The 14,517-nt window shown below is 38.7% G+C and overlaps 1 protein-coding gene across 1 annotated transcript; it reads right to left on the bottom strand.

Annotated features, from left to right (window-relative positions):
• Nucleotides 1-104: 104 nt before the first annotated feature.
• LOC132784857 (helix-loop-helix protein delilah) lies at nucleotides 105-9,338 on the bottom strand. Its single transcript, XM_060790734.1, has 2 exons — nucleotides 7,852-9,338; nucleotides 105-1,659 (listed from the first exon to the last, which is right to left on the bottom strand). The coding sequence occupies exon 2, from the start codon at nucleotides 1,657-1,659 to the stop codon at nucleotides 331-333; it is 1,329 nt and encodes a 442-aa protein (XP_060646717.1). The 5' UTR covers nucleotides 7,852-9,338; the 3' UTR covers nucleotides 105-330.
• Between the last annotated feature and the right edge of the window lie 5,179 nt (nucleotides 9,339-14,517).

The following is a 14,517-nucleotide window of genomic DNA, read 5'->3' as shown; positions in this document are numbered from 1 at the left end:
ATGAAATGATTGAGAAATGCTTAGTTGACTAATTTGGTTATTGGTCAAATTAAGAAACACATGGACATGGGCTGTCTGCTATGAACTGCATGCTGCGTGTGTGTGTGCTGCATGCTGATTGCTATGACACGATGAATTCCGATGTACGCTTTGTTTTGCTTTGTAATAAACTAATGTGAGGTTAGGTCTTGCAGCAATGGCGGCGCACTATCAAACTAGGTTAAACTTAAACGAACAAATGTAACAAATGTAAATGTAAATGTAAATGTAGATGTACTCGTAATTTGTAATAATATCAATTTATCAATTAAATAATAACTAAACGCTCAGTCACGCCAGAAATATGTCCGGAAACTCGCCATGCAACAAATCGGCAAACGGATGAAAACTATCCAATGTGGCCAGAGGACTGATGCACGTCGATGGCTGCTGATCGCTGCCAAAGTCAAAGGAATCCCTCGAATGATCCAGCAGACGCAAACTCAACTCCACATCAGGTTTGTCCAGCGACGAATGCATCGAAATGGGCAAATCACCACGAGCAGGCAACAAGGATTCGGCCGTGGCCAACAGACTCTGATAGCTGGGATCGAGGCAGTGTAGCGAATCGCTGTCGGATTCAAGCAGCAACGTATTCAGCTCACTCAGCGCTTGTTCATGCCGCATGCCCAGCAGACTGTCCGCATCCATGTTGCCAACATTGCTGCGGCTGCTGTTGCTGCTCGTGGAGGCGGCGGAGGAGAGCGAGGCATAAGCTGAGCTTGGTGAGCAGGCGGCGGCACAGAATGCTGGCGAACCCAACGAGGAGGAGGCATAACACGACTCTGGAGAACTGCTTGCCGTTGTTGTTATTGTTGTGGTTGCTGCTGCTGGTGCTGGTGATGTTGTGGTTGCTGCTGCCGCTGCTGCTGCTGCCTTTGCCTGTTTGCTCTGTCGCTTCGTTGGCGTCTTTTTGTTGCTGGCCTTCGTTGGCTTCTTGGCCTTAACTGGAGGCAGTGGCTCCAACTCCATTTCGTACACTGGCTCAGCATCGCCTTCACCATCAACATCGCTATCGAGACTGACATGCGCCTCACGATTGGCGCTCTCACGCAAACACTCGACAAGGAACTCACTCTCGTAGCTGGGATCCTGCAACGATTCGCTGAGCATGCCAATGTACTTCATGGCCAGCCGCAGGGTGGTGATCTTGGTCAGCTTCTCATTGGTATTGGCCGCATCCTCGCCGGTTATTGACTGCGGCACACAATGACGCAGCTGCTCAAAGGCCATGTTGATCTCACGCATGCGTGTGCGCTCTCTGGCATTTGCCGTCTTTCGGCGATACTTGCTCAATGGCGGCGCTTTCGTTTTGGCCGCGTTCTTGGCCTTGGCAGCGGCTTTGACTGGCGTCGCCGTCACCATTGTCGCCTCCAACTCCGTGGCCAGTTGTGTGGCAGGCAGCTCAGTTGGCAACGTTGTTGTTGAGGCCAACTCACCAGGAATGCGTTTCTGTCGCTTCTGACGCAACGAATACTTCTCGCCACGTCGACAACCAGTTGCATTGTTGGCTTTGCGTTTGCGCGTCTCCTTGACTCCCGTTGGCATCGATTGATCGGAGCTGTCCGGTTCCATGTCGAGTTCGGCGTAGTTGTGCAGCTCGTAAGTGTTCGATTTCATCTGCAACAGAAGAAGAAGTGAAAGTTTCGAGTTTAGACGTTGGTCTTCGTAATGGTTTCTTGAATGGCGTGGGCTGTGCCGCCCCAGCAATCAAAAGCAATTAACAATTTGTTTTCGAATTGCCCAAAAATGCCTCAGCTTCGGGTGTTCTATCAAAATCGACAAGCATTGAAGCGTATCTTTGGGTCTAACCCATCCGACAAACTTCCGTAAACGGTTCTAATTGGTTATACGTTATGTTATATGTGAACTGAAGTCGCTGCGGATGAAGTGCTGTCTGTGGTGTGGTGTGGTGTGGTGTGGGTGGTTCCTTCATGACGCTTTGCTTCCGTCATAAAACCCAGTGAAGCCGAAAAACGCATCAACCAAAAAGTCATAAACAAAATTCATTCTTACGAGCCAGAGGGTTGAGCAATCGAATTGGGACTTTATTAAACCAAAAAAAATCCAAAAAAAGTTGACTGATCATACGACTGTTTGCACAATCCCCAGAAAATGCCAAGCACATTCAGACGAGTAGCAAATGTAGTTTTCGACTGACTCATGCTGATCAAACTGATTGTTTTTCCAAACTAATCCTTAAATGGATAACTCAAGGTGCCACTTGCAACTCTTTAGTTTTTCTTAGCAAGCATCTAACACAAATCCACCTCAAAGATGTTAATCGATCTTCAACTTTAAGGCTACTGCGCAATTCTTGAATGCCTATCAAATTTATGCATTCAACTATCATCAATCTTCTCGGCAAATAAATAAATAAATACATTCGACTAAAGGCGTGGCCAAAAGCGGCGCAATTGAGAATGCTTGAGTTGCGTTTGAAATTGGAGTTTGAAAATGTGTTTAATATCGATTATAAATATGCATTATTTTGAGACTATCTTTCATACATAGATTAATTTAATAGTAGTATGAATAATAATTATATTTTATTTTAAATATGAAAAAGCAAAAGATTGCAATCAATTGTCATATTTTAAATTGTGCTTTAAACGAAGTTTATACAATTTTTTTCTAAATAAATATTTACTCAATTCATTGCTTTAAAATGGGCTGCGAAAATGTAATATAAATACTTTATTGGTTATATTTTATCTCTTATTATTTGATCATTAACATATTTACCGGCATTTTAATAGCGCATATTTAAATTTAGCTTCCTATGACGTTTGTTGCTGTCGTAGTGATGATTAAATTGGCAAATTAAATTCCAATTAGAAAATTTGTTGGTTGCGTGAAGCCAAACAACAAAATGTTTGAATATTTTTCGAAAAGTTATCTTTTTTGTTGTCTCAGTTTGTAACAATTGTTGATGTACATTTGTGGAATGAAAGTTTTGCTTTTTTGTTGTATTTGTTTTGTTTTTCTTTTTTTTTGTGGTAGGTCAACTGTACTAAATAGTTGGCATTACTTTTTCCACAAGTTGCAGTTGATTTTTTTGCTGTTTGTATTTATTTTTTTGCGGTTGCGGTTGAGTCTAACTAAGTAAAAATAACAACATGCACAAACGGGCAACAGAGTAACGGCAAAAGCGAATAGAAATTGTTAATGAATGCATTTTAATGCAAGAATTAAGTTACATGAAATGTAACTTGAAGCCGACACAACGTCATCAGCAGCAACAGCAGCAGCCAACAACAAGTCGCAGTCCGCCTAAGCAGAATGTCGAATGTTTTCTGCATCGATGCTAACGCCCTTGCCGTTGGTTGCATGGTTTGTGCCTTGGCCTCATAAACACAACAGCCAACAGCTAAGAGCTCTCTGTGTGTGTGTGTGCAGAGGTGTAAATATGAGGAGATTGATTGCAATCATTGTCGCGAGGAGAGAAGAGAGAAGCGTGTGGTGTCCATGTCAGGTTCACTTAAATGGACAATTTAGTGCAGATTGCCAAAATTGGCATCAGATTCTTGATGTTGCTGTTGCTGTTGCCCCACCTCATTGCTAGCCACTTGTTGCATAGCTTTGACCATTCCAAGACTTGAAACAAGTTGCTCTTGTTGTTGTCTGCACTTTTCATCGACAAACAGTTAATCGGGCTATAAGACACGTCCATAGAGTGAAAGACTGCCTTGTTGTTGCTTTCTTAAACTGCATTTAGCACAAACTTAAACTCAATTGATTGTCTGCTATATAATCTTAATGTTCAGCTTGCAACAAATGCAACTCAAAGCTGCCACTTTCAACACGTTCCACTGCAAAGAGGAACAGCAAAAAATCACTTTGTTCTGCATTCGTGACTGCTTTTCCTTCCTTGCTTCTCCTGATTTGCATTGCAATTAATTTTTGGCCACGCGACTTTAGTTGAATTGAATCATGAAATCTAAAAGGCCCCGAAAAACGAATTCAACGACTGTTGGTTGATCTTTTTTAAGGTTTGAAAGCAAGAAATGACTAAATATAATTTAAGCGAAGCCAACAAAATATATCTTTGTTGATCTTGGGAGTTATTAAAGTTGAACATAATCTTTTTCACTTTACATTTTTTACAATTATTGACTGCTTAACTTACAAAATTAATATAAAAGGCATCATTTCAATTAAATAAGAAATTAATAAATATAAGTTCCTTTGTATACAAATTTCTTGCATTTTTGGTTTAGAAAATATTTCTTGTTTTTCACGTGATGTTGTATTTTTATAAAACTTAAGTAAAATTAAAATATAAATAAATATAATTTATTCATATAATCCTAATTTAATTTACTTGTTATTCAATGATAAACTTGCTAAAAGGTTTTTATATTATATTAAAATATTGAGTTTACTTTTTAAAATGAATTTAATTCAACTTTTTCAAATGAAATATGTTTGTTTTGTGATCATTAACTTAATGAAGTATTTATATAAAATTAATTTGAACTGCATATCAAATTTGCTAGCTAATATGCCCTTTTGAGAACCCCATTTGAAGTGTATTGAGGTGCACAAAAAGTTTACGCGACATGCAAGAAACAAGGTGCAATTAAGAGCACTGAAATTTCACAGTTGCCCCTGCGGCACGAGACGCCTTCCTCGTCGCCTGCTCTTCCGCTACCCGATGAGGTTCGTCTTGGGTTGCGGTTTGGTTTTGCTTGTGGCGCCAAAACGACGTGAAAATTAGCAAGTTCCGTGTGCTGGGTCTACAAATTGTATGCGATTAAAGGTATTCGCGGCTAATAAATGTTGTTGAACAAACAGGCCGTCGGTATCAGAAGTGGGGCAAAGTGGCCAGCGTGGAGGGCGTGACTGGAGTCGTGGCCACAGGATGTGCAGGATGTGCAGGTAGCGCCACAGGATGCGGCGCAGGCTTTTTGCACTTTCTCGCCTTTTGCTGATTGGAAAATTTTGAAGCGGCGCTTCTGTTTTGGCTGGCTGCTTAAGTTTTCAATTACTCGACGGCACAATACGAAACCAATTGAAATGTGTAGACAACAAATGCACTCTTCCCCTTCCCTTTCCCTTTCCCCTTATCAACTTCTGTTACCCGCTCACCCGTTTAGCATTCTCATGCAACAACAACAACAACAATAAGAGCAGAGTAGACAAAAGGCGCGTCGTGCGTGCGACGAGGCGTGAAGAGGGGCAGCAACAAGCTGCAAGAGGCAGACGCAGGGAGAGGTTCATTTTCAAATTTTTGTGTTTTGTTTTTGTTTTTGTGGATGTTCATTTTTTTGTGTTTTTTTTTAGGTACTGCAGGGAGTAGCTAGCTGTCTATCCAAAGTGCACTTGAAACTGCCGACGAGCAACATTTCCTCTCCTTCCCCTCTGCCTCAACCCGGTTGCAGTCGCTGCATTTTTAGGTGTAGCCATTAAATTTAGAACTTTTTCTGCACGCTTGTCTGCACGCCACAAAGTGAGTTCTACGTATATGTGTAAGTTAGAGTGTGTGTGTGCCAGAGTGGGGGTGTGCCTGAAGGGGGGCGGCAGGCGAATAGTCGGGTGCGGTTAAATGGAAAATGAAGCGTCTGCTGGAAAAAGTGTATGAAAAATGCGAGAAAAGCTGTGCAGAAACTAAGGAGGGAATAAGAGATGAGTGCTTCATACAAAGTCTGCTTGGCAACTGAATATTTTAGATCATAAGAAGCCAAAAATACGAATAATATTCAAAATGCGATCTATTCTTTTGCTTTACTAAGAGAAGAATACAGTTCCTGTTTTACTAAAACATAGTTAACAATACTTCTTCTGTGCTGGCAAAAATTACAAATATTTACTTTATAATAGTTAAGAATAATATTTCAAATAATAATAAAGCTGAGCTTATTTTATAAATAAAAACTGCTTTCCAAAAATATCTAGTATAAAAATATAATTTTTATCCTAAAGTTTTTAATTGAAATTGAAAGGCTACTAAATATTTTAGATCATGAGAAATAAGTGAAAGAAGATGCTGAATATTTGAATTACCATATTTTATATTTTGTACAATAAAAAACTAATGATTTTTTTCACAAATATTTTCAATATTATTCTCTACAAAATGTTCAATTTTTTTCCTCGTAAATTTCCATTAAAATATAAATATTCTCATTGAGTTTCTATAAATATTTTGTTAAATTATAAAAAATTTAGATTGCTTTACAAATGTATTAAGAAATTTACTTAAAAAATATATATTTTTGATTCAGAAACATCTTTCATTTCTAGTTTGGGAACTGCCCTCGCGTTGTGTGCATATCTCTATAGAGTCTGACTGACTCAGATTTTCTGTTTTTGCCACAGCTCTAAAATTAGTTTTTATTGTATGCAGGTTTTTCGTTCTTTCTCTCTTTTCGATTTGTGATTCTTAATTTTGCTTTTTGTGGAAAGCATCAAATTCAGCTTCTTCTTCCTGTGCTTCTTGATGCATCTTTTGTTGCTGCATTTGCCATTGTTGTTGTTGTTTTATCTTGTCTCGTGCTGTTGCCAGTTGCATGCTGCTGCTGCTGCTGTTGTTATTGTTGTTTTTGACTACATCTGCGTCTCGTGTTGTTGCCGTTGGGCGGCTGCGCTTTTTTTTATTTTTAGGCAGCCAGCGGCAAAGTTCTGATTTTAATTCCTTCTCTTGCTTTTATTGTGTTTGATTCGTTTCTTTTTTTTTTGTCTTTTGTCTTTTGCTTTTGCATCTTTCAATTTTGATGTTGTTGCTGTATGCCTTTTGCTTTGTTTGCGCCTTTGTTGACTTGCTCCGCATGAGTTTGTTTGATTTTCCATTTAAGTTGAGTTTGTATATTAAAATTGGCACACGTTGCGTATGTGTGATATGTTTGTGTTTACATTCGACATGGCAATCTTCCACTCTCTATCGCTCTGTCTCTCTCTCTCTCTATTTTGGTAGCATCGTGCGGTTTTGTATTACCCATTAGCTTGTTGTTTTTGTCTCTGATTTTGATTTGCGTGATTTTTGACAGGTTTCCACCGTTTGCTTTTTGGCTAATTCCCTTTGTTTTTTTCCTATTCAACATTATGGGGATGTGTGACGTGACAACAGCTGTTCCCACATTAAAGCAGCATTTGGGTCAACGGGCCATGGACCAACTTTGGCAGCAAAAGCGAATAATTTCACAGGCAACACATATTTTAATTTTTAAATAGCTTCACAAATGTTTAGTTGATCTGATAAATGGTGAAAGGTTTGTTTACAAACGTAACAAAAAATCTAATAAAACTGTGCACCAAATCAAGCATAATAAATAAATAAATAGCGAAGCAAAAACAAATAAATTGTCTGTACAAGACAAAGATGAAGTAGAAGAGATATATTTAATTGTATTTATACAGAGATCTGGAATTCCGGTTTAAATAAAATGCCAAATATTTGTGCAGATCTTGAAACACTGTCTGACTCAGATTAATGCATTTGAACGCTTCTCCAGCCAAAAAATGTCTCTAGACAAATTCATCGCCACTTCATGTAGGGACAAACAAAGAGACTGAGACTGAGACAGAGACAGAGGCCTGTCTGGAAACCCAACCCCCAGAGGCATGGCGTGAAAACTGTTGACAAGTTGGATGTGCCTATGTGAGGGGAAGAAGCGAACCAAAAGTTTTCAACACCTTGGGCAAATAAATGCTTCGCTTTCCACTGTGTTGCGTCTCCCCATTTGCTGCTGCTGTTGCTGCTGCTACTTCTTATACTTATAATATACGCTCGATGCTTGTCTATTTTTATTGATACAACAACAGCAATAACAAGAGATCATAGCATATGAAATATGTAGATTTTGTATTTACCTTTTCGATTTCATAAATCCAAAAATGTGCTAGGTGCCAGGCTGATTGTAGTTTTTTGTTGTTTTATTTTTAATTTATAATTTCATTTATAGCAGTTATCACTTATAATTTTTGAATTTTCAAGTTATTTTAAATATTCACAGAGCACTTTAAATTGAAATTGTGTTTGCCTTCTTTTTTTTTTAAATTTATTTGATTTTTATTTATTTGTTGTGAATTAAAAACGAATCTGAATTCGATTTCGAATGTGAGTTTCAATTAAAATTCCACAGCATCAGCTAATTAGTCATAGAATTTGTTGTTTTGTGTGACTCTATTTTAAATTAACGCTTGCCTCATGCATAAACTTGGCAGATTAACACAACCAAAATACATTTTTTGTTTTGATTTTGGATTTTATTATTATTTTTATTTCCTCGAACTTCCACAGCAAACTAGTTTTTTTTTCTTTTAGTTTGTCTTTCATTTGATTTATTTTTATTTTTTTGTTGTCATTTTTGCTGATTAGTTGATTGGGTTTTTAGTTGCCGCAAAAAAAAGGAATTCGATTAGCATCCGTTGGATACGCACTGCAACTGAATGCGAGGGAAAGCCTCAAAGAACAGTATTTGTTTTCCAAAACGTGCGAGCCGCGTGTGTCAGCAATGCGCCTGCGATATGTATCTGTGTGTGTGTGTGTGTGTCAGTGTGTGAGGCCGGCTGCTAAAAATATCCGTGAGTACGCGCGCTGCGGATGCCGCTGTAGCTGTTGCTGCTGCTGTTGTTGCTGCTGCTGTGTATCTATGTATCTGTATCCAATAACCCGAGTTGGCGCACAAAAATACACGGCCCGCCGCTAAGTTAGTTTGCTTCTAGATTGTTGGAGAAAGGTGCGCGTTCTGCGTTCTGTGACTGCTTCTGCGTTTGCGTCTTTTCAATCTGTGCGACCGTTTGCTGCGCCTGTCCGCTATGCACTGAGCAGCGTTTTGTCAACGTCGCTGTCTCGTTGTTGCCCGTTTTTGTGCCCGTCTCCCGTCAATGTCGTCCACTCAGCTGAAGTGTGTCTATGTTGGGGCAGCACCAGCAGCCAACAAGCGCTTGCTTGGCTTTGACTCCGTTACCGATCGAGTCGAGTAGGCTTATTGCTTTTGGGCCAGTTTTGTTGCCCACACAGCGAAACAATTGAGAACTGAGAACTGATCACAGAACTGCGACCCGGCACTTGTCTGTGTTGTGTTGTGTTGTGTTGTGCGCTAAGCGTGCGGTGCGCTATTGAAACGATCAATGAATGAAATGCGGCATTAAAAACGCAGCACTTTACGTTTGTATCTTACAGATACGACTGCGATTGCGATTGCGACGACTGGAAGCGAGCCTCGACAGCCGACCAATAAACCGCTAAACCCACTGCCACCGCTGTTTGGTTTGTTTTCTGTGACGAGATCGCAGCTCACACCGCCAACACACTCGCACACATACACAGAGATCGTCATTGAAGGCAGAGCCGTAGACCCAAATCCCCGCTGAGCAAGAAAACCAGTTCTTATAGTGCTTAACGCTTATTGTTGCTCTCCATGCCATGCCATGCCACTTCACTCACTCACTCACCCACTCACCCACTCAATTCACTTGCCTTGTGTGGGTGTCTCTGCGTTGGCAGGCCGGTCGAACCGATCCGATCCGATGCGATGTGATGCGATCCGAAGTGAGGCGATCGCATCGTTTGCTCGTTTCGCTCTTGAGTGACTTTTTTTTTTGGATACACATTGGAAATTGTGTTAAGTTTTCGTTTTCATTTCGAGTTGAGCACATTTCACACATAGTTCTCTTTGACTCACTCGCTCTCTCGCTGTCTCTCTCTCGGTATGATCTAATATTGCCAGGCAGTTATTTATTTAAATTTATTAGTAATTTTTTATTTATGTTGCTGCGCCGTTTGACATTCATTTATATCAGTCAAACATTGTTATGGCTTACAGTATGTTAATTTGTGACTACCTTCAAGATTTCTCAGCCAGATTTTTGAACTTCATTTGAACAGTGGCCCAACGGATTCTAATCACAACTAATAGTTGAAGCTCTATTCAGAATGATGATCGCATAGCTATAAGTATGTTTGTTCATCTCTAGTATGTTAATGAAATAACTTAATTGTGCTGAGCATTCTCGACTGCACAATGCCACACACTCGACTAAGACTTGAGTGACATAATAGAGAAGCAGCGGCTTAGAGTTGAAAATAACTAAGAATCTATTCAAAATGAAATTCAATAGCACTCGAACATTTGTAAATTCAATCTGCCTTCTTTTTGTAAACAAAAGGTTTTGAAATTTTCGAGTAGAAGGTTAATTTTAATTCTAAAGTGTTTCAGCTTCTTTAGTACTTTGCGAAACTTGCGTAAATTGTGCTACTTTGATTTTAATGAAATAACTACTATCAAAACTCACGGAACAAGTCACACAGCACGTGTTCGGGTAACTTAAGTTGACAACGCGAGATTGTTATTGTTATAAATTTTGCTTTGAAATCTCGTGTTTGTCAGCTTTACTTCCCTGACAGTAATTACTTTTTTGTGTGACGTGGGCATATTATTTATATGGGTTGTTAAATTGTTTTGGAACTCGGAGACATTGAAGTGAATTCTAAAAATATACAAACACTTCACACAATTTATTTTGCAATTGTTTAGATAAGATTTGAAGTTCACTGCAACTGAATTAGTATTCTTTTCAAAGTGATCTATTTAACGTGACACACCTGTTATAAAAGTTCACACCAGAGTTGCATTCTGATCTTATTTAAGGCTTGAAGGCGGAATTATAATACAAAGTGAAAATTGTTGCCAATTATCTGATAAAAATCTTACACAAATCTATATGAATATTATCGAAATAAATCAAATTTATAACATACAAATCGAACATTTTATTGTTGTGGTTTTTGCATTGTTTTGATATCAACTTGACATTCAAATTAGTTAAGCCGCTTTGCCGTTTCATTTTGTTATGGAACAATTGTGTTACGGTCATTTATTATTTATTTGGAAAATAATAATTATAATTAACTGGCAAGAGGCAAATAGTTAATTGCAAAATGAATTTACTCCTGCAGGCAAAACAACAAGTTGTATGACGACATTCGTGATACAGATATATGTACACTATATATAAACAATATTCATACTCATGTATGAATATTTAGACAAATTGCTGGCTGACAGAGTCACTGACTGACTGAATGACAAAGCGACTGATCTAGCGATCGACAAGAGCAGCAGCTCTCCGACTGACTGACTGACTGATCATTTGTCTGTCGATCAGCCTGTGATTGTTGTAGTTGTTTTGGTGCTTTTGTTGTTCTGGCATAAAGAAATAAATCATGATGACAACAGTTAAATTTGATTATAATTTATCAACAGCATCGTCAGCTGGTCAGCTGGTCAGCTCTGTCTCGCTGTAGAAGTACGCTTAAGTAGCATAAATTTGTTCATGTCGCAAGGTCATCGAGTGAAAAATTAAGGCATGCAACATTAATTTGATTTGCGTGCGAATCAAAATGCTTTTTTTTTGGGGAGTGTCTCGAAAAACACTATCATCATGCAGCAAGAGAGACACAAGCATATAAATACAAATTGGCCAATATTGTTGGCCATAATATGCTGACAACTTAATCTATTGCCAAGTCCAACGACAGGAACATGACCAAACGAGCCATAATTAAAAAACACAAACGTCACATGTATTTTTTATGCTTTTGTTTTATGCTCAAGATACGAGAACCCAGGGCCATTGCTAGAGGGGGCTATTCAGATCTTAAAGTTGTTTAGATAATTCAATTCCTCTACTCGAATGCTGTGAATTAACATAATGAAGTGATGTCTTTTTTTTGTGGTTGTAGATTCTCACTGATTGATCCCCCTTGGTAGGCGACGACTCTGATGTTTGTGAATTGTTTATGTAAATATTCTGAGCCGGCTCTATACGCATTTGAATATTTCTACTTTGGCTTTTAATTACCAGCCTGCAAATCGCATTTGCCTTAATATGGTCACAAAACGCGAGTCCAAGTCTATGACTCGATGGGGGTATTCGAATCGCGCTCTCCGTTGGCCCGAGCCCGCTTAGGAAGTTGGATTCGACTCGCCCGGCCTTTTTATGGCTAGCTTTGGGAAAGCGGTGAGAAAGCAAAACTCTCAATCTCAATCTCAGTCTCAGTCACGGTCTTGGTCTCAGTCTCAGTATCTTTCTCTGGCTCAGTCTCAAGCTTAGCTTGGCTAATTGTGAGCATCGCTTTGGGCCAGCTTCATGACAAGTTGTTGGCGTCGCTGTTAACGGCGATCGCGTTGGCGTTGAGGGGGGCGACGACGACGCTGATTTTATTTATATTTTTACGTAAATTTATTATTACAAATATTGTTATTGCCGCTTTCAAGCGGAAATACACTCAAAATGCCAGCCAGCCAGCCAGCGAGCCACCCACGCATTAAGCCCAACTCAAAGCCATAACAACAACCACCTGCACTTTGTTGCGCCAACTCATTCGCTCGTTCATTCATTCATTCATGGGGAAGTGGAAGCTGGCAAAACGATCTTTGGCTAAGGCCAAGATAGCCACTTCAGTGGAATCGACCAGCGAATTGTCGAGCGGAAATGCCGAGCGATTAAGTTGTTGTTTTTAATTAATTTTATACGCATTTTCATTCAGTTTTTTTTGTTTTTTGTTTTTTTCTTTTCAACATATAAGCGTAATTTGCATAGTTGACGGCCGCCTAGAAAGTGTCTGAAGTTTTTGGGAAGTGTGGGCGCTGGATAATATGAATAAATTGAATTTTTCATTTATGAATGGCATAGTAAAAATTGTTGTTAACCAAGGGGATTTTTAATGATTCACCTACGTACATATGATTATAATCTGAGTTGAATAGAATGAAATACTCTTTAAGAAATAATTAACTACATTTTATATAAGCTGAAGGCCGTGTTGATTTTAAATATATCTAACTATAATAAATAAATAATAATAATGCATTTTATATCTTCTTGTATAACTTGTTTTTAATTTTAGATTTTTAAATTTATTTGCGAAATAATATTTTTGTTATTTGCATAATTTTATTTGAATGTATAAATTTTTTCTCAAGACCGACTTTTGATAGATCAATTTAAATTAGTTCTATTTAATATAGTTTTCTCACAAAAAAGTAACTTATACGTATGCATAAATATAATATTACTCATACGAATTGCTTAATATGTATCTCATGAGTCAGATTAGTGGGTTATAAAAGTTTGCTGACAGAAAATTGACTGACAACTTTAGAATTAATCCCTGTCTGATATTTCCATGTCGACCCACAAAAAATAGAGATATATGCATTATAATCGAAAACTAATCGTGTGCTAAAATTAATACGCATTCACCGGCTGGCTATCGCAGTGTCTGACAAAGCATAACAAATCATGGCGAGGCAGGCTGGGAGAGGTGAAACTGTAAAAGTCAAAGCGCCAGCTGAGGCAGATCTTGGCCAAGTTAATCGTGAGCGATGGCTGTGGCGTCTGTTTGCGGTGTTTTGTCTGCTGTTCATTGAAACGTGATTTTGACTTGTGATTGCCCATTTTTTGTTGGCTTTTATTCTTGTTGTTGTTGTTGCTGCTGTTGATGCTGTTGTTGTTGTTGTTGGCAATGTTGTTTTATTGGTTGGCCGTCAACATTTAAGTCATTTAACATTATGTATCAGTTGCGCTGCCAGTTGTAATCCCCCAGCAGGCGCTGTCGTCATCAGTTTGCCAGTCTTGCTTGCCTGTTTGTTTGTGTATTGTATGTTGTGTTGTGCTGCGTTGTGTTGTGTTGTGTGTTTATGCTGTTGCTTTTATTAATTTGGCTTCAATTAATTACGCTACAAATTGTCAACAAAACGCAACCGCAGACGCGTACCTCATTCCCCAATTGCCACCAGTTAATAACCCATGCAAATCTTGATGGGGGCCGCAATAGCAACATGTGCCACATGCTGCATGAGGTTCACACAAATGGACAGCGAACATGACATTGGGTTATTGTGGGGATATACTGGATGCTGTGCTCTATGCTATGCTGTGCTGAGCTGTGTTGTGCTGTGTGTGAGAGCTCATTGGCCCGGCTAATATCTGCTGGCGGCATTAACTCATCAACAGGAACACTGTGCAACACACACTTCGCCATACAACAAAATTCATGAACCTCGTTGGTAAATAAAATCAAAAAGTTGTTGTAATTAAAGCAAATAAGAAAGTAACAGTCGAGTGTGCTTTAGTTAGAGATACCCGCTATCCATTTTCAATAAATAGAAAACATTTCTTTTTTATTCTAAAAAATATGTGGTATATTAATATACTAAAAAGTAATAAATTGGTAAATCGGTATACTATTACTTTACAAATATGCTAAAATGTGTTTTTTTTTTTTGCTTTACTTCTTGAATAACTTTAATATCTATATATTTCTATACTTCTACATATCATATACCTCCTTCTGACTCTTACATACATCTCCTGCAGCCACAAAGTTATATTACCTTTCTACCGTATGGGCAACGGGTATCAAAAGTTGCATACTATGTATATTTACTCCAATTTAAAATAGTGTCTATTTGCTGTGCTTTAGTTGGCTGTTGACTAGTGTAATCAAAATCAGCCCAAAACGAGGCC

This window comes from Drosophila nasuta, chromosome 2R (genome assembly GCF_023558535.2).
Source record: "Drosophila nasuta strain 15112-1781.00 chromosome 2R, ASM2355853v1, whole genome shotgun sequence".
NCBI classification, from domain to species: domain Eukaryota; kingdom Metazoa; phylum Arthropoda; class Insecta; order Diptera; family Drosophilidae; genus Drosophila; species Drosophila nasuta.
This window is presented reverse-complemented; position numbering and strand designations above follow the sequence as displayed.